The sequence below is a fragment of the Empidonax traillii genome, unplaced genomic scaffold (genome assembly GCF_003031625.1).
Source record: "Empidonax traillii isolate 1590-97213 ecotype Southwest subspecies unplaced genomic scaffold, ASM303162v1 scaffold535:size1322822, whole genome shotgun sequence".
NCBI lineage: Eukaryota > Metazoa > Chordata > Aves > Passeriformes > Tyrannidae > Empidonax > Empidonax traillii.
The window spans coordinates 338,930-359,022 of record NW_020955728.1 but is presented as its reverse complement, the minus strand read 5'-3'; the positions used below and the strand labels follow the sequence as shown (position 1 = coordinate 359,022).

General features: G+C 42.2%; 1 protein-coding gene and 1 long non-coding RNA gene across 18 annotated transcripts in view; both read left to right on the top strand.

Annotated features, from left to right (window-relative positions):
• LOC114064353 overlaps nucleotides 1-3,827 on the top strand; it is a 26,880-nt gene extending 23,053 nt beyond the window's left edge. The window contains exon 3 of the long non-coding RNA XR_003572737.1: nucleotides 3,816-3,827. This is a non-coding gene — a long non-coding RNA (uncharacterized LOC114064353). The remainder of the gene's footprint in view (nucleotides 1-3,815) is intronic.
• ESRRG (estrogen related receptor gamma) overlaps nucleotides 1-20,093 on the top strand; it is a 403,057-nt gene that overhangs the window by 99,793 nt on the left and 283,171 nt on the right. The window contains exon 1 of one of the 17 annotated variants that reach the window (XM_027897312.1): nucleotides 18,963-19,309. The exons of 14 other annotated variants lie outside the window; for them this stretch is intronic. In XM_027897312.1, coding sequence (XP_027753113.1) covers nucleotides 19,133-19,309 — 177 coding nt within the window. In that variant the 5' untranslated portion in view covers nucleotides 18,963-19,132. Of the gene's footprint in view, nucleotides 1-18,962; nucleotides 19,310-20,093 lie in introns of those variants that run through there. 2 more of the 17 variants (XM_027897330.1, XM_027897322.1) reach the window with 2 other exon arrangements.

Sequence of the window (20,093 nt, the reverse complement as noted above, 5' to 3'; positions counted from 1 at the left end):
CAGTTCACTGTCTCATTTTAAAGAAGTGGTAAATAACTGTTTCTTTTTATCAGTGGTGATTCCTCATAACAGATCTATTAGGAGCTGCCATTGTAAAGAGAGATTAGAGCAAACAATCCCTTTTTTCAGTCTGGGTGAAAATCCCAGTAGAGAGGTCAGTTTCATAATTTTTCATAGATTCTAACCGTAGATATCTGGGATTCCAATTCAGATCTTTATATTCTGAAAATAACTTTCACTTTCATCATCAGAGGCCATGTTTGGTGTCTCTTGTCTAATGTAAGCTGTGACTTTCTCCAGCTTTTCCCTGAGAAGGTGAATACAGGGTGGTAGATTTTTGTCTATTTTGGACACCATTCAGTATATTTTATGCCATATTGGAACAGCATGTTACAATAAATGAAAAGATAGCTTGTAGTGTTATTGCTCTATGCCTTTATCTGCCCAGGAAATAACAGATTGGTGTATTGCAACACACTCAGAAAATGCACCCTGGTTTTAGAGTATTGCACTTCTGGTTTACATTTCCTTTGAAATACCTTTGAAGACCATTCATACTATATTCATGAAACATTCTAACAAGTACTCTCACAACAAGATCTTTCAGAAAATTTAGGGATATGCTATTCAGATTGTTTTGGAGGGGTTTTCATTTTGGGGTTTCCCCCCCCCCCCCTTCTTTGTTCTATATTTCTGTTTTATTAGATGGCCTCATCCTCCTTTCCCTCAGAATCCTTTACTTTTATTGTGTTGCATTTTGCAATTTACTGGCTAATTTGAACTAAGTGGTGGTTTTTACCATTAAAAACAAAGTATATTCAGACTTGTGATTATGTGATTAGTGCATGGAAGATAATATAGGAAAATAAATCTAAGAAAACAAGAGAAAAAGACTGGTTCCAGTATATATGACAACTGTGTCATAGCTCTGCTGTTTATTTGTCTGAATAATGGACAAATGGCAAAACTCCCACTGATTTCAGTGGGAGCAGAATTTAACTCGAAATGAGCAGCTTTCCTACACATCTAATATTCTGAGGACTCAGGTGTTAATTTGCGAAGAAAGATCAACACAGATGGGAAAAGTTATGGCTTGTGGAAGAATAGCTGGTTGAAATGCAGATCCACACAGTGAGGGCCTAATCTGCTTGATGCCACATACTGACTTCAATAAAAGTCAGGGTCCTTGCAAGAATCCAAGCTAAATGTTAGTAAAAAATCTAGAGAGAAGCTAGACAAAACCCCTCACTGGTGTGAAATTGTGTGTACATACAGCCTTCCACATACAGATTTGTACATATGTTTCCTTAGAATAAAATGTTAATAAAAGGAAAATGGCATCCGGGAAGACAAAGCATCCAAGGCAACCCATCTGCACTCTTGTCATATGATAGACTTGGACAAACCTAAAGCTGCCAATACAACTGCTCAAGAAGTATGCCAAGGGAGCAGATGCTACCGCTGCAAGGATATTTTCCAAAGTTTGGCATTCAGGATCTTGTGGTTACCAGAGAGGAAGAGGTGAGGACAAGAAGTGGAATGATGTTGCCTTGGCACCTCCCAGTGTCAGCTTTCACGTTCACTTGAGTTAGATCTTTTCAATTCTTTCTTCTTCTGCTCAAGAGAGGCATCTGGTGTGGAAATGAAAAAGGAAAGCAGCAATGTATGAAAGCAGAATAGTGTGAAACTTGATGCTACTCCTAAAGTATTTATTCAAAGGCAAATTCGTGAATGTATTTAGATTTATGATGCATAATCATGTTTGGGTTAGCAAAAGGCCCACAGAGGTACCAAATAAATATGTGCAATCAGAAGCCAGTGGGGATTTTGTGAACTCAAGTAGTTGGAATAGAAGATTGTTATGATTTTTAGAGAGCAGTCTGAAGGCAATGCCTTTTGGAGAAGAGCAGGTCCTACGGCACCTTTGTTCCCTCAGAAGGCTGGGCATCTGTTTAGGGCACCACATGGGTGGTGAATGTCTGAGAAACAAGGAGCTGCTTTTGTGCAGACTCTTGCACACCAGCAAGACCAGACCACTCCCGGTGAGACATTGCAGTATGTGCTGAGGGTCCTGTGGGACATGGTGTGGGAAATGGGCAGAAGCAGGAGCCACCATGGTACCACTGCTAGCACCTGATGGAGTAAGCTGGGCTTCATGCCCTACCCCTGTGGTCAGCACTACCCACAACCAAATATAGATATTTTCCTTAAAAAAAAAAAAAAAGCTCTCTATAGAATTGTTTAAATATTTTTCATTGTTTTCATTCCCTCTGCATTACTATTTTTAAAAGGGTAACTTGTGTGCAAGCTTTCAGCCTTTCAGGTGCATTGCTTGCAGCCCAGAAAGCCAGCCACGTCCTGGGCTGCATCAAAAGCAGGGTGGGCAGCAGGTCGAGCACCTCTGCTCCACCTTTGTGAGACCACACCTGCAGTACTGCATCCAGCTCTGAGGTCCTCAGCACAGGAGAGATATGGACCTGATAGAGTGAGATCAGAGGAGGGCCACAAAAATGATCAGAGGCTGGAACACTTCTGCCATGAGGAAAAGCTGAAAGAGCTGGGATTGTTCATTTGAGAAGAGAAAGCTTGAGGGAGACTTTAGAGCACCTTCCAGTACCTAAAGGGGGCCTTTAAGAAAGATAGTGACAAACTTTCTAGCAGGGCCTGTTGCGACAGAACAAGGAGTAGTGGTTTTAAACTACAATAGGATCTATTAGACACAAAGAATAAATTTTTTGCCATGAGGGTGGTAAAACAGTGGAACAGATTGCCCAGAGGGGTGGTGAATGCCCCATCCCTGAAAACATTCAAGGTCCGATTGGATGGGCCTGTGAGCAACTTGGCCTAGTTGAAGATGTCCCTGCTCATTACAGAGGGGTTGGACTAGGTGACTTTTAAATGTCCATTCCAACCAAAACTACTTTATGAGTCTGTGATTCACAATCCATGTTGTTATGCCTGATACTTGGCCATATCTGTGAAAAGGTCCCTTCTCTGAGCTAGTCTGAAGAAACACAAGCATATTAATGGTTAATTACCATTAAACCATTAATGGTCTCTGTTTCCAAAGATTTCCAAAAGTTTCTTTCAGGCTTATGCTGATAAGTAATGTTCCAGTAATTTCTTTAAGATGAGAAAATGCTCCTTGAGGCCATGTTCTCAGTTTGTATCAAACTTATTTGTCTTTTGGAATAAAAGTGCTTTTAATCAAGCCCTATCAGCAGACATACTAGTAAGTGATGACCTTTGTTTTGTTTTGGGGTTGGAGAAGGGGGAGAAGGAGGCAGCCTAAAACTCGATTCCTGAGGCTCATCCCTGCCGAGCCATGACCGCCCTGCACTCTCACTGTGCTGTGGAGAGTGCCAGCACCTTTGCTCCCAGCCCCTCCCAGGAGGAGAGAGGCAAGTGAGGGAGCCTCAGCCGAACCTTCCAGCTGCTGGCAACCACCCTGAGGCCGAGGGGAAGGAGCCCCAATGCCAGGAGGAGGGCTGAGCCTGTCCACCCTGCTGCGCTCACGCGCAAGCGAGCTCCATGTTTTCGTAAAGCGGCATTTGCCCTTTCCAGCTGCTGGATGCCACAAAAGGTCACCCAAAATGATCTAAATGCATCGTTTCCCTGGTGTGAAGGATGCAGCAGGGAACCTTGGAATGAAGGCAGTGATTTTTTTTGTCCTGCAAGTGTTCCCTTTGCTGTTATAGTTCCTGTGGCCGAGTGCTGCCGCCGGGTTTGAAATCAGCCTCAGCTTGCTTTCTATCCGTGCTGCGGCCTCTGGCATGGCCAGACCCTCACTCACGGCCCTGGAGTGACTCTCTCAGGTGTGAACTCCATGACAGACCCAGGGACTGAGACCTTGATCTCATTGGCTCTGCACGTTCCTGGAGTGTTGCAGGAACTCCAACCGGCATCTGCCGAGGAGGAGGTTTTATACTGAGTTTGGTAGGATTTGTTCGACCGGGGCTTAGCAGTGTCCTGAGCAGAAAACCACAGGAACCGAATCTTATTTGCTAGGATTGAAGTATAGCAACCAAGGCAGATCATCCTGTCTCGTTGTTTTTATGTGTCCCCGAGTCTAAAGTCATTTTTAAAATGTGAGTGATGCAATTTCTTGCATCTTTCATTTAATATGCTGCTTGGTAAACAGTGTTTTAGATTAGTATATTTGTAATTTAAATGAAGACAATACATCAAGTCAAGTCAGAAAAGAAGGAAGAAGTTTAAGGAATGATTGATGCCTCTTTCAGTGTTATGCCCTCTTCAAAAAGAAAAAAGAAAGCATAAGGAGAGGTGAGAGGTGAGATTATTGAGGATCTAGTGGGGTAAAGGAGAAAGAGAAAAACTGTTGTTCATGGGCAGAAATACACTATTTTTAAAACCACAGTCAGCTCTGATAGCTGAATCTGTTTTCTTCAAGCGCACTAATAAATTCTGCCTAATTCATTTTTTATTCTCTCTTGGGGTCTGCTTGCAGATTTGCCTCAACAAAGGAAGCATCATGTTACTTCTTTTAAATAATTGATGGCTCTTGGTCCAAGCCAGCTTGAAGGAAATTCAAAAATAGGTACTGATTGAGTAAATACCCTGCCTCCCCCTCTACTCCCCCCACCCGTATCCCTTATTTATTTTTGCATCCTGGGTGACTGGCAGTTGCCGGTGATGTCATCGAAGCTTTGGGTACACCCAGCACTTAGCAGCTCTGATTTCATTTATGTATTTATTTATATTTAAGAAAAGGAGAAGCTGTTAATTGTAAACTGTCTGATGGAGCTAAGAGCCCTTAATAAATCATCGGCAGTCTTGTGCCATAACAACCAGGGGTGGACTTTAACAGGTTGAGGTTGGAATCAGTACCAAGAAAGGCTTTGGGGAGACTTGCGTATATTCACACTCCTCTTCTCTGGGTGATGTGGTCTTCTCAGGGCACCCCTGGATCAGTGTTTTCCACCATGTTGCTTGTTTGCAGGCTTTGTCATGCCGCCTCTGAGAGCAACATTGTTTCCACGGAATAAGTAGTTTCACTGGACAACATGGATTTGCTGAAGCTCTGTGATGTCATTTATAAAGACTCATCCTTTGTAATTTACCTTATAAATTATTCATACCCAGGGTGGTCCCAATTAACAGCAAGAAAGCCCAGCAATGTTTTTCTCCTTTTTTTCTCTAGACTTGGAGAGGCAGTGTGCTCTTACTGCAAATATTGCCGCAGTAAGAACATTTTTGGTGTAAAATACTGCATAGGAGAAAATAGTGGCAGAGTTCTCATCTAATGGGTTTTGCAATTCTACTCTGATTTGCAGTCCACGTGGTTCATGCCTCCCCAGTTTTGATAGCAATGAGTTAAAGGACTGAAGAAAAGTTTGTGGAAGGTGACTTACGCGTGAAATTGTTATTCCTCCTAGGTTTTTTTTTTTAAGTTATGTCCGTGTTTCATAACGTTAATCATGCAATGTTGAGTAAATGGTGCTCAATTATAAAGGGGGTTGATGTCTCTAGAAAGAAATAGGGAATTTTTTCTGTTTTTGTTTTTTCCAAGCAGGCAAGTCCTACAGGTCATCTTGATAAAATATTTTAGTGCATGAAAGCAGCACTCATCTAGTAAATAACATAAGGTCTTCTTGACTTTGCAGCATTAGGTGGGCATGCATGCCATTCAGCTAAACTGCTCCAGGGTCCAGTACCTTGGAGAAATTGTCAGGTATTTGCTCTGATGCCGTGCTTGTCACCCACGCTCACTGGGTGTTCTCTGCTGCCTGCTGACGGTGCTAAGGCCACGGAGCAGTTTGAGCACCAGCAGCCATGGCAGGATCAGGCGGGGCCTTTCCAGCTGGAAGAGCAGAGCACCATCAGGGGCATGTCCACATGAGTAGGTGCAGATAGACCGGAGCGGACTGAACGTGGTTTGGCTCTGGTCTGGAAGCCATGGAGCTATTTAATGCAATCCTGTCATCAGGCTAATACTCTTATTGTGTGTTATTGGTTAGATCTAGAAGCTCTAGATGAAGATTGATCTAAAGTAAGCATTGTAAGGGCAGATAATCTGATTTACAAAGAAAGTTTTCTTTGAGAAATGGAGTGATGGAGACAGGTCTGTGTATTTCTCCTCTTCCCCTCTGGAAATGAACCTCTGGGGTCTGTATTTAGGGAAACCAGAGCATACAGGGAGCAGCATGGAGACAGGAGTTCAGTATTTGTGGGGCATTACAATCTAGACAGCAAGAATACAGTGCAAGAATGAAACTTCAAACAATACCCAAAAATGCCTTTCAAAACAAGGCATACAATTGCATATTTGGATATCTACAAAGTGCCCTGTACTTTGAGTAGTTCTTCTGAACCAGTGTGGTGCACCACAATGTATAAGAGCTTTTTTAAGTGGAATATATATGCAGTTTTATTCAGCTGACTGCGGCATTTGGAAACTTTTCTTCTGTTTGGCGAAGTTTGCAAAGAGAATTTAGAGATGTTCACATTGTCTCTTTATCTGCCAAAAGAATTGGTTAAAATTGCTTTGGTGGCGGGAAAACTTAAAAGCAGCACGCCAGCTCACTTTGTGTGTTAGTACAGTCTTTTGCCATAGAGGGAAGTCTAAGACTTGCTGAAGGCACAGCATACCAAGGTATATCTATCATTGTGTGCTTAGCTCTTGCCTTGGAGCTTTTGTTAGATGCAGTGGCCAGGAAAATTGACCTCGTGGGTTTTTTGGGGGGTTTTTGGGTATTTTTGTTTGGCTGGGTTTTTTTTAGGGGGTGGCTCCTGACTCACATCACATGCATATGTAAAGCTGCAAATTTACTGATTTATCAGTGAAAGAAGCACTTAGTTGGGAAAAAGGGGGAAGCCTTGTAATAACATAATCGAGCTTTGAAATCTGAGCTGCGTCAGAAAATATGAGTATGTTATTGGGACCCTTCTATTTGTGAATGTATTGACATATAATGAATATCATGAGACAGAGTAAAGCCAGTTTCTCTGATGGCTGGACTCTCCAGTTCTAAATGCTACTGCAAGCATTCTGTTTGGGAAGGGAAGCTAAAAGTCTCTCAAGGGTACACAGAAAATGCTGATCCTGAATGTATAAATCGACACATTTTAATCCTTACGTTATTAATTATTACCCATGATTAATTGTAACTATTTTATTACTACTCCAAACCCTTGGGTCAAATTGCACACTGAAGTTGGTAAGAAATTTGCTGAAGAATGCCTTGATTTGGTATGTTATCATTTTTATATTGAATATTGGACATTATCAGTTCCATTGAAGAGACCAACTGCTATCATACCATCAAATTACAGGATATATTTGGGTTGCAGGCGTAACTCCATTTCTTTCAGTGTCACCAGATATAACTGTAAATTTAATGCACAGAGGGAAAGGGGAAATAATCCCTTCACCCACAAAGACATAAATTAAATGTTACCCCACGCTAAAAAGTGCAACCTTAAATGAACCTTATGTTCAGGAAAATTCAGTGCCTACATTCAGTGTATATGCTCTTTTCAAGGGGATAGCAAGTACCTTCAGATTAGTCTGAATTACTGAGGATTTTCCAGAGGGAAAGCTGGACACCCCCTCCCTCTGGCCAGCCCTACCTTCCCACTGCCTCTCTCTGCTCAAGTAACCAGAAGAATCTTTTTCTTCTGAACCTATAGCTTGTAATATACATAAAAGCAGAGTTTGCTTTGATCCTGACAGCAAAACGTTTATTTTTAAACTGGAACTGGGCTGTTGTCCAGCAATGCTCTTTCCTTTGCCTCATGCCCTGGGTTTCAGCTCCGCAGCCTGCCTGGGTGCAGCTGGACCTGCTGCAAGAGGGACCTGACTTGATGGGTCCTGCTGAGCTCTCTCCCTCCCTCTCCCCTCATTCCTCCTTCTCCTCTGGTTTTGAAATTCAAATTGAATGCAATTTTCAGCTCATTTGAGCCAGAATATACACTTGCTGAGCTTCAATGCCTCTTAAATTCAGACTCGCAAGAGAAAACAGATATCATCTGTCACCGAGGGTGGGAAAGGGTGTCCTCCCCACATTTTATTCATGGGAGACAGGGCTGCATTGACTAATTCCAGTCTTTCTGACTAATCACTCACTGGCAAACTAATCAGCTAATCGATGTGACTGGTTTCTTGTAGTTTAGTCTCTTCTTTTTCAGGATTTTTTTTTTTTAAATTTCTCCAGCCTATGTAGTATTTATATTTAATGTCCTAGAACTACCCTAGCTGGAACACCTGTGTCCACATTTGACTGTGCCCATTCGTTGCTGGTCTCATTGTCTCTATCACAGATTATTCACTTTAAAGAACTACAGATGAAAATGCCCCAAATTGAATGGTTGGCAGAGAGGGGTGAGAGATTTTCAGAAGAAGGTTAAAAATGGAAAACAGTAAAGGGAGAAAAAATGTTAAATCATTAGTTGTTGTTATGTCAGCAGGTTTAGGACCAGGTACATCTATGGGGTACATACCATAGCTACTTACTCTATAAAACCTGTTTCAAAATAACATGTGGCAATATCTCATGAGTCATCTCATGGGTCCTTGCTTAAAAGTAAAGAAAAATACAACTTGCTATTTTGCCTTACTATTTTTTCTTTTTTAGCATTATTTGTGAAATACAAAAAGACTCTTGCAATGAGGTCCAGCTCCTGCTTTTATTGTTCTCCTTTACAAACTTCTCTTTCATTTGGTGAAAATAGCATTGGTTTGGAGATTGGCAACTACCTTCAGAAGGAAATCTTGCAAGAAACAGCAATTTGGTAGGTGTAAGGGCAAAACTAAAGTACAATTTGTGCTAGTAGAGAAAATAGGTTACTTAATCTAACAGCATGATAGCATTTTAATGCTGCTCGGAGCAACATCAGCTTGTCACTGGCAAAAATCCACAACCTGAATTTTTGTTGTAACAAAATCTACATGCGATAAAGAACGTCATAAATAGATGGGACATCTGCAAATGGTGAGAACATAATAAAGTCAGACTGGGAAGAATAGCAAACACCGTGTTGGTCCCTTAATTGTTTTGTATGTTCTAAAGCCCTGATGTATTACTAAACCTTGCTTATGGTTGGAAACTGCTGTTCTTGAGCTTTCTTGGTGCCTGTTCCTTGTTCCTCATACTGGGCAAGGGTTTGTGTACAGTTAAGGCCCGATCCAACAAATAGTTTTGTATTTGGTATGCTAACATCACCCAGACTGAAATGAAACTCTAGGGCAATGTTTAGTTATCCCTTCGGTCACCTTATGCGCTTCCAGTTTAGTGTGTTGTAATCACTAAAAAAAAAAAATGCTTTTTGCTGTGGGCTGAACCAAAGCAAAGATTTAGTTCAGGCCAGCAAAGACTGGCCTGTGCAGTCAGCTGGCCTTCTTGCAGAGACAGATGCCTTGCACAGAAGCCCCTCTTCTGTTATGGCAGAACTTGTGTATTTTATATTGGAGAGTCACTGGCAAAAAGCAGGGCTGAGGCAAGAGGGCACCATTAGTGTGTGACTGTAGTAGCCCAAGCTCACCTTTGGGACTGCACCTCTTCACAACAAAGGCACTGTTGAGTTACCTGTATCTGATCACAGTGAAGTTTAGAGAGGTGACAGGCACACGGCTGCCAGGGTAGCAGGAATTGATTTCCGATGGTCTTTGTGGTTGTAAATGTTAGTCCTGATGCTTTTACAGTTACTGAAGTGGGAGATTTTGGAATCTCTTTTTAATTAGGCGATTAGATTCAGGTTAAGCCCTGTTTTAACCACCTCAGTGCCCCTCTGAATCTTCCTCTTTGTCTCTAGTGGCTCTGTTAGACATTGACACTGACCTGCAAAGCTGGTACTACAAGGCCTTATAAAGAAATTTGATATTCCTATGAAAGTTATGATGATGTATGTAAATCAGCTGCCATATCCACACTGTCACCTCTTCAGCTGAAAAAGAAGGGCAAATCATTTCGTTGGTAGCTGCTGAAACTGTCAGCTGCACTGTCATTAATACTCTCCCCTCTTTCCTGGAAACTCAATATGTCAACTACCTGGTGTACCCTTTCTCTTCCAAGAATCCATCTCTCCATTCTTTCAAATTCTTCTTGAGCTGGGACCTCCCACCTGCCAGTTTATTGTTCTTCTTCTGGTCCATTAGATTTTCCTCCCATTCTTTTTTCTTAGCCTCATGTGTTTTTTATAGAATTTTATCATGTGCTAATGATCAGACTATCTGAACTCTTTCCAGGAGTCTATAAAGCAATGTATCCAACTGCTATGATGCCTTTTTTTTTTTTTTTTAACCTCTCCTCTTTCTTATGGGGAGAACAGTGGGAGGTAAAGCATTGGGGTTTGAATTCTTTATATTGCTGTGGTAATATACCATCATGACCCCTGTTACCATCTACCTTTAAGGCATCTCCTGGGCCATGCTGTTTGGACTTTGGTGCTGGATCTGTTCCTCAGGGAAGTGCCCAGGTTTCTTTTGCTGCTCTCTGAGAAAAGAGTCTCCATATGGTATCAGTGCTCTGAAACAGGTCTTCCTGGTCCATTTCCGTAGATGTCCTTGATGAACTTTGTTGTTCTATACCCCCTGCTCTCTTGCTGCTTAATACTGAAAGTCCCAGAGATCTTCCATCATCAGTCCCCTCATCTATAACTGAACCTTCAGGAGCCACATGGCAGCTAAAGCACTTGCACACAAACTTTATGCTGGGATTTGGATAATAGAAAATACTTTGCTTCACAACAGTACAAGAGCCATAGCAATCCAGGTGAAATAAGACAGTCCCTGTCTTCTTGCTTGGGTGGATCTCCCATGCACTTGTCCACCTTCCAGCTCACAACCATCTTTCTTTCTTTGTGATTGGGCCATATATGAAGCTTTCCATTCCAGAAAGAAGCAAAATTCTGACTGTTGTCAATAGACATTGTCATCAATGGGATTTTTTTTTTTTTTTTAAGTCTTTGCAGCTCACCTTTTTTTGTAGCAGATATTCTCATACAACTGCTTACAAGTAGAGGTTGTACCTGTAAGTTTTCCACATGAATAGACTCCTGTGCACCTCAGGAATCCGATTAGAAATTTCCACATAAGGAATAAATGACTGGATTGCAAGTCACAAAGCTCCTAAAATTGTTGTCCCATCCTAGAAAAAACCTCTTGGTATGTCTGTGTAGGTTATGCATATATAGGTGTGTATCCATAGAGAAAGAGTGATGTTTTATGGTATTTCCTAAGTAGCAGATGACTTGCTGCTGTTCAGAGGTCCCTGGGTGACCTATAAGTCCTGCTTGATTATAACAAGCTCAATAGAGACTACAGTTTCAAAGGAATAAAGAAGTGCCAACCAAACTCTGGATGTTTTTGGTACTGAACCTATAGTCAGGTTTTTGCTTTTAATTTTGTATCTACTTTTAAGAATATGTATGTTAATCCTTCTGATTGGTTCTTTAATATACTCTATATGGTTTTTTTGTATTTTCTTTCTTTACGGTGCTTCGAGAAATATAGTAGTAAAGGATCAAAACTGCTCTCTTTGAAATTATCCTTAAAACTGCTATTGACTTTAACAGGATTAGTGGTTGTGTTAGGGAGCCTGAGAAAGTGGTCTTACAGCTCACACAGCATCTGACTCCTAAATAACAAACCTCGTCAAGTCAACTATATCCGAGTCACGTTTTGTTCCATCCTGGCACAGGCCGGACTGGGACAACAAATTGTATCACCAAAGAGGCATGACATTAGCCTGGCGTGTATTTTTACCAGGCTTTGTATTGCCATGGCAACAATAGTTTTAATTATGGAGAGCCAAAACGCTAAGTTGTATATCAGATGGGGCTCAGTTTTCCCTGTGGACAAAACTCTGATTAGCCATTGGAGGAAAGCTTTATATCTTGGTTTTCCTTCCAGGCTGGATTTTATTCTCTGCTTTAGCAGACGGTTTGTTGTGTTCAGAGTGTGAACTTGGAGGGGCTGCAGCCGGCTGGAGGACAGTATGGAGGGAGATGAAGTGACCCTCCTGTCTCAGGGGCAGCCTGGCACCGTGCTGGCTCGTGTGTTTAGGAACAGTTCTCTCACTAAAGGACTGCTCTTGGCTTCCCTCTAAACTGCTGGAGATCTGCAGATGTGGAAGAGGCTGGTGTGAAGTGATGTCTAATAATCTGCCTTGACAATGTTCGAGATTGTGCTTGGGGGACAAACAAGGAGCTCCGCTTCAGCAGTAGGCATGAAAATTTGCAAAGCAGATCCACATCCAATCCAGCTGTGGGAAATAAATATGTCTGCATGGTAGAATGCAGGTCAGGAGTGGCTTTTTTCACAGTGGCTTAAGTCACTTGTCCGACTGTCACCTGACAGCAGTGACCAAAAATGTGTATGTCAGGGAATTCATAACAAGAGAGGGAAAATCTGGTTGATGTAAATCAGTGTCATATATGTATATATATGTGTGTGTGTGTGTGTGTGTGTATATAAAATCAATTATGTGGCCTTCTAATGCGTTAATTTCCTGTTCTGGATGAATGGTGGCCCTTGGTGGTTATGGAAAGGCTGTGTCTGGGTTTGTGAACTTCCTGGCAGTGTTTGAAGAGTAGTGAGGCAGGAGAAGAGACAGAACTCTTGACTTTTGTGTGGATCTACTCTGAACACCTGGGATCCCAAACATGTATTTTCATGATTGCAGGTCTGAGGCAGTGTCACCAGGAGATTATGGCTAAAGATCACGGTATCACATAGAATGAGAGTTGCAAGATCACACTCTTAACTAGAAATTCAATTATTCAAATGTGGTTCCAGGATGCAGGGGGCTCAGCAAGCATGTAGGCTAATATTTAGACTTATTGAAGCTGTAATCTCACTCCTTGCTGTATTTCAACAGCTTTTTTTACAACACACAACCCCGAGCAAGTAATTCAATGGTAATTGTACTGTTGATTCACTAATACTTCTTGAAATTTAAGAAGTCCCACCTCTAAGATTTTGATTTTGGAATTCATAAATTAAGCCCTTTAATGAAAGAAAATAAGAACTTTTCTGTTGTTTTTAATAAGATTTTACAGTAAGTATGGCAACAGCAAGTCTGTCAGTCCCAGCTTTGCTGCACGTGTGTAGCTCTGTGCTTTGAGACCCTTGAAATATCTGGTTTTAGGACATCAGCAGGGGGCTAATGAAAAGGCTTTGTTGATTTTAACGAATTGCAAGCCACTGTAGCCAAAATAAATATAATCTGCTTTTTGGATTAGTTGTCACACATGATTTTACCTACTAACAGTGATTAAAGAACCCTGGTGGACCAGAAGCATAGCTGCTCTCTGGTGACTCTTGCTAAAATAGCAATAAACAGAAGTAAATAAAGACTTAGGGCATTAGTTATCTTTAATAAACAGTGACACTGTATATCATGTTTTGGTGGGAGGCTTCAAAAACCTCCACTGAGTACAGCAGTGTCATTCCTGGTGCAGAGAGCACTGGTCATGTTAGGTGTCTGGAAATTCTGGCAGCGAGCAGCATTCCTTGTACACTGGCCTGATGTTGCTCCTCAAGAGGTGCTGACCCAACCACACACCTCATGGACACCTTCATCACTCAGCCTTCTTCATCCAGCAGCAGACATCAGAAAAAAAGTTGAAAATACCCCAGACTGGAGGATTATGGCAGGAAAATCAAGGGAGTGTTAATTGCTTGTGTAATTCTGCAACCTACGAACCGCTGTAAATCCATCCAGTAAATGAACAGAGTGCTGGTGCTTGTCTCTCTTACCTCTGTCTTTGCAAGCTGATGAACAGAATTACTTGCCCCTGCTGACATCTTTTATCCCTGATATTTTCCCAGTAATCAAGGGTGGGTGTGTTTCCTGATCCCCTTCACATTTGTTGTGAGAGGCAACAATTACAGTTGATGGTATTGTACAACTCCTTTGGACTCATTGTTGCTTTTAATCAGAGGATAGAAGAAACAAAACAAACGAAAGCATGTTCTTTCTTCCAAGAGGGAATTATTGCTGCAGTACTGAATGTTGGGAGTGATTTTAGGCTCTGTTGTAGGGGGTATAACATCTTCCTGACAGTGGCAGGGAATGGAGGAATTTCCCAAAAGGAACACAGAAAGTTAGGGCTTTTGAAATCTTTAAAAAAAAAAAAGTAAAAAAAAATCAAGGGATAGAAAAACATGAGAAATATTACTTTAAGGAAAAATCCCACCAAAATAGGGAGAGGGTGTGAGCTTTCTAATGAGTCTTCAACTTGTATTCATCTATTTCTAATTGTACACCCCTGGAAGGCACATGGCACTGTTCTACGAGGAGTTTATCTTTTACATGACAGCTACAAAACTTCAAACTCATCAAGCAAACATCCTCAGGCTTTTTAAGAATTGCAAACTCCTTTTTAATGTATGGAGTTAGATTGTTATTTGGTGTTTTTGGTGAAGTTGTGCAGCAGTTAAAATCCGCTTCTGGCTTTATAGTCTCTGGAAAAAAATACTTTGATATCATGCTCAGGAAGGGAGTAAGACCCACCAAGGACCCATCCTTCTCTTGGCTGGCAGTCATTAGGAGTTTGGAGACTTGCCCGATGGTGTAATTCAAGTCTTGACTGCATATCTTATTGGTTAAAAATAGGAGCCAACTCCAGCTCATCAGTTTTGCTAAGAAACTATTGATTGTGATTAGCAAGCTTAAAAATAATTACCTTGTGTGTTCATTGCTATCTTTGGACATACTCTCATATTCCTACTGTTATAGAAAGTATTGAGCAGCACAATAGGGCGATTTGATGACTAAGGTGTTACACTGAGTGGGCGGGAGAAAGGTATTGAGCACGTCTGAATTGTTCCATCTCCTGGGCATGACACAAAAACACAACACCCACACAGGGGAGAAAACCCATCGGCCTTACTGGAAGGTACAAAATCAGCTATCCTCCACCCCCTTGTTGCCATGGTGGAGGGTATATCCAGTCATTCCCAGCTGCAGTCATCACTTCCACCACTTTGGCAGGAGGGGTGAAACACTGGTTTGCTTAGCACCTGGGGAAGGGGGGCTGAGTTTCACCTGGGTTTTAACACCTACTTGAAAAGCCTGATGGTGCTGATTCATACCTGCTAGCAGCTGACCCTGAATGGCTGACTCAGTTAATGATAACTGAAAGCCTGTCTGTCTTTGGAAGTTGTTGTTCCTGTAACAGGGACAGTTGCAGCAAGAGATGAATTTTTGTTACTTAAAGTGCTGTGTACTCAGGTGAACCAGCATCCACTTCAGTTTGCTCAAGCCTGGGCCTCCTGCTGAGAGTGTGAGAAGAGCTACCTATACCTGTCAGACTCCTAATGCAGGTCAGTAGCCACTTCAGGGGGCCACCTTCCCCAGGCTTTAACTCTTGAGCACCTCTGGAAAAGCTGATTTCTTGTCATGTTGTTCTTCTCTGCTGAGGGAGCCGAGGAAGAGCAACTTCTCCATTTAAGTTTGGTGTCAGCAGCTGAATGATGAGACTGCTGTATGGTATATCATATGTGTGTGTATATATATATATATAAACATATATATCCTATGCCTGTAGAGTCTCCCCACCTTCTTCAGGTTTTGTATCCCCCGTGGATGTGTCAGCAGTTTCAAAGCATACTAATCTGTGATGCCTACTTCGAATTTGCATTTTCAATTTATATTTCTCCTAAAGATTTACTCTTGTGTTGGTTTGGTGTGCACCAGGGTCACCCTTAGCAGGCACCTGATGTGCTGGCAGGGACATGCGCTGTAATGTGGGTTAGAATACCAATTACAGAGGTGTTTTGCAACCACGGATGCTTGCTGTGGGGCTGTGCCCATCAAACTGAAGCCTCATTGCACAACCATATAGTGACGTGTGGGCAGGGTGCAAACTCTTCAGGCTACTTGCAAGTAATGTGAAACTGCATGTGTCTGTGTGTCCAGGAGAGGGGTTTATCCCGTCGTTTTTTTTCTATTAATGGCAGCTTTTGAAATTCAGAGTTAGAATTTATGCGAGGGCGGGGAGGGCAGTGGGGGGAAGCACCTCTTAAAGCATTTGCTAGTGCAGTGGTCTTCGTATTGGCACAGGTGGGAGAGATCAGTGCTGGCTCGCACCAGAGTTATTGTTCCTCATGTGGCTTTTGGATTTTGTGATTTGTGTTGCTTCAAGAACATAAAAAAAATGAAATGCAAGGCTTTGGTACGGTAGCAAGGGAAACTGCGGGCATGTTTGCTCTGGTCTGTGTCAGAGGAGGAGATGCAGATGGACTGCAGCTGCAGCTCTGGGAAAGCAGGGCTGGAACAGGAGCCCTGAGGGCTGGCTGACGAGCTGGGGAACCTGGTGGGAAGGTGCAGCTTTTTTCCTCTTGCTGCCCTACAAGGGATGTTACGACAGCCCCGAGGAAGGTCTGGGCTGCATGGACTGAGAGCAGGTGATGGTGTAGGAGAAAACTTCACTGACAGGAGTTTCTGACAGCAGCTTTATTTACTAAAGGTATTGTCATACGCTTTTAAGACCTTCTAAGTGACTCTAAATCTTTGTACTGCAGTAATTTCTCTATAAATATCTCTGAAAACTCTCAGTAGACTCATACATGTAAGCTATGTATTCTAAACAATTTGCTTCAAAAATATTTGGGCTGATTGAGAAAAATATTGTTGGAAGACCTGTTTCTTTCCCCTCCATGTTTAAAGGGGCTTAGACTTGACTCTTTAAATTCAGCATCCTTTATTAGCATGATTTTGGGACTCTCTAGGATTTATATAAGATCTTGAAGCATTTAAAATATTTTTCACATATAAAAAGAAATTTTACAACTTTAAAATTTGATCTCTTGGGCTGTACCAGAGCTAGAAGTGAATGCTGTATCGCTTTCCTGTGGTTTGAGTACCTTCTCCTTCACCCAGGAGACTGCAACATATTTTTTCATGTCTGGCTGTCTCAGTCTCAGATACTTACATGGCTGCAACTACTGCAGTTTCTGAATGTTTCACAACACTTTGGGGAGAATATTATTACCTTCAACCTATCATTGGCTCATGAACACCGAGTACCTTTCTTTAGGACAGATGAACTTTGACAAGGTGTTTGGTACCTTTTTTGGAAAGAAGGGCATGATTTGGAGGAAGTTTACTAACAGAGATAACAAGCAACTGCAGGTTTTGCACATTAACAGGGAACACTGGGCTGAAACCCATCAAGTCTTGGCCCTGGAGAAGCTGAGCTAGTCACAAGACCCCAGTTTACTTGTTTGCCTTGTGAATATAGCTGTTACACAGCCTATTGGCTATACATGCAACCTGTGATCTTACACAGTTATTTTTTTGTGTGTTATATTTAACACTCTGCTTGTCAGAATCAGTGAGAAACAGGGAGAAATACTTCTGCTTGTAAGCAGTTGATGGCTCCGAGTCAAACTACAGCCGCTAGCCTGGCAATAATTTGAATTGTTGCAAATGCATGGAAAGAGTGAAAAAGGAGATACAGGGAAAAGAAAATAATCATCACCAGGGACATTTCTTCAGGATAATTTTGTTAAAAGTTTATGTTTGAAGTGATGTCATCCTTTTCGTTCTCTGTATTCAATTGTCCTTCTGAAGCTTGGCATAGCTATTCTGATGCACAGCAAAAATGTTACATCAAAGGTGAATGTTTGAATCCTGGTTGAAAAATAAAACAGAGGGTGGCGGGACACAGAGCAGGGGGGAGAACCCCCAAATGACTAAGAGTTCTTGAAAGTAAAATATAAAAGAAAATAATAATTTTTCTCCCCTGACAAATAGTTCAAAAAGTAGCCAACAGTTTGGATCTGGTATGTCACGTTGCATACAAATGAAGAAACTGTCACCATCAGTTTCCTTTGAAACCTTTTCATCTTATCTTCTGTAGTAAAGGGCATGTGACTTGATCAGGGTTTCTCCTCTCCAATACATAGCCAGTGTCCTGATCTACTGAAATATCTGACAGGTTTCTCCACTCAGTTGATACAATTTTTTCCCCCTTTTCCTTCAGTGCCTTTTTCTGGGGTGAATATGATTCACCCTTCCCTCTCCATCCAGGAAAACCAGGTTCCTAATTCAGTAATTTCCAGGTAATCCTATATATTATGGCTTAGTCAGTAGTAGTCTTATACCTGTTTTATCTCCACTTTCCAGGCTGGCTTTTTTTTTCTAGAAAGAACAGGAAGGTGGAATTACTATATTTTGTAGAGACACATTGGACATGCAAGTCTTCCGAAAAGTCATGGAATATGTGTTCTAAATTAATAAAGGATTGTTTTGTTTCAGGGTACCTTTAAATGGACGATTTGAATATGCATGATCAGTAATGTCAGGGGACAGCAGTGGAAGGAAAAGATATGTGCGGACCCCTAAAACTTAATCCTTAGAAAGCACAGTTTTTGTGAGGTATTTATATTTTTAATACAAGCTATAATAGCTAATGTGCTTTATTTGATTAATGTTTTGGTCCAGATCTAGTGAAGTCAAGGAAAATTTTCCCAAAGGGCTAAACTTTGCTACTTGGGCAATTGATGGCAAAGCTATTTTTCACTTCTCTACTGCGAGACTGCTCTGTGAGGGAGAGTTGAAATACGAACTAAGCCCCGGGAGGTCTCTCTGGGCTCCTCCTTGCAGAGTAAAGGCCAGAATAAAATATCCTTCAGTCCATATGTCGCCACCCCTGGACTTTGCTGCAGAACTCCTGATGGAGGACACCCTTCTTGGTGGTTGCCCCAGGATGGTTTCTGCCCCTGCTGGGACCCCAGGAACTAGTTTACAAAATTTTTTTGCATTTTCTCCAGAGACAGAAAGTTTATAACGATTCCCCCCCACACACATACACCTTGTGGATAATAAGCAGTGATTGAGGTGCCTAGGAGTTTCTCTACCCAAACTTGCTACTTAGAAAAAGTAGAAAAAACTGGAGTTGCTGAGTTGAAAGCAGTGTTTAAATGAGTGAAGGTTACTGGGCAGTATTTGCACAGGAGGTCAGTCTGGGCGATCTCTCTTAGCCTGCCGCCAGCTAACCCCAGAGCATGTGGTGCAGCCTTGCAAACAGGGAGTTGTCAGAGAGAAACCCAAAGATTTCCTAGTGCACAGGAGCAACTGGCTTGGTGGTGGGCTGCCTGCTGGCCAGAGCAGGCTCTGCTCCGTTTGGTTTTCCACTCTGCTTCTGTCGTCGGCATGTCCCTGTTATGAGTAATGAGCTGAGAGAGACTGGAAGAAAGCCTGCAGCGTGCCAGCTCGTCTGGGAGGTGCAGCTGGGTAAAGTGCAGCAGCAAATCCTTTGCAGTGCTGGTACTGAGAGTCGTTTCACAGAGCGATTTTGTTCAGTGGTTTTAGTGCTGCGAACAGTTAGATGCATTTACATGGTAAGTGACCCTCTGCGTGCTGTGGTGGCTTGTGTCTCTGTTCCTCAGAGCTGGGAAAAGGTGGCTGTTGGACTGCTTGTACAAAAGGGTCTCTTTTGCAGTCTTTGATCCTGTGAAAATCTTTTGGGAGAACCAGAATATGTGGGACTGGTCCAGCAGCACATTCTCTTATTGCTGAAGTTCTCCACTCTTAGCTCCTCATTTAGCAGGGCAGGAGAGCATGTCAGGATGTCTTTCTGAGTCCCAAATGTGTGCTTAGGATGCTTTGGTTCTTGGCTAGCAAGAAAAGGTAGGAAAACTAACTTGACTTCGTTTCATCTGAGGAATTTGGTTCTTCCCATATTTGAGTTTTTTCTCTTATGTTATCTGTTGTGTGATGAGTAAGAGCTGGTGTTCAGAAGTGGTGCCTGAAGAGTGATGAGTTTGGTTGCTGAGTGGAGCTGAAGGTCCTAAGAGTCGGGATCTTGGAATGCAAATAAAATCCAAAAATGGATTTGCCTTTTGTCCATTAACACAAACACAGGTCACATGTCTTATTTATCAACAGAGGTAAAAAAATCAGTCTTCCTGATGTTCCACAGGGCTGCTAGTTCAGTATACTCTGGATGCTTCAGCTCTGGAGTGTGAAAAGCCAAAGACAGAAACATCTGGAGGTTGGTCCCTTCTGCACCACCTGGAGATGTTTGCAGCCTCCCCAGCACCATTTGTCTGGGGCAGGCAGCACCTCAGCAGCCAGCTGCCAAGCAAGACGACCTGCTGGTGGTGCCAAAGAAAGGCTTAGATG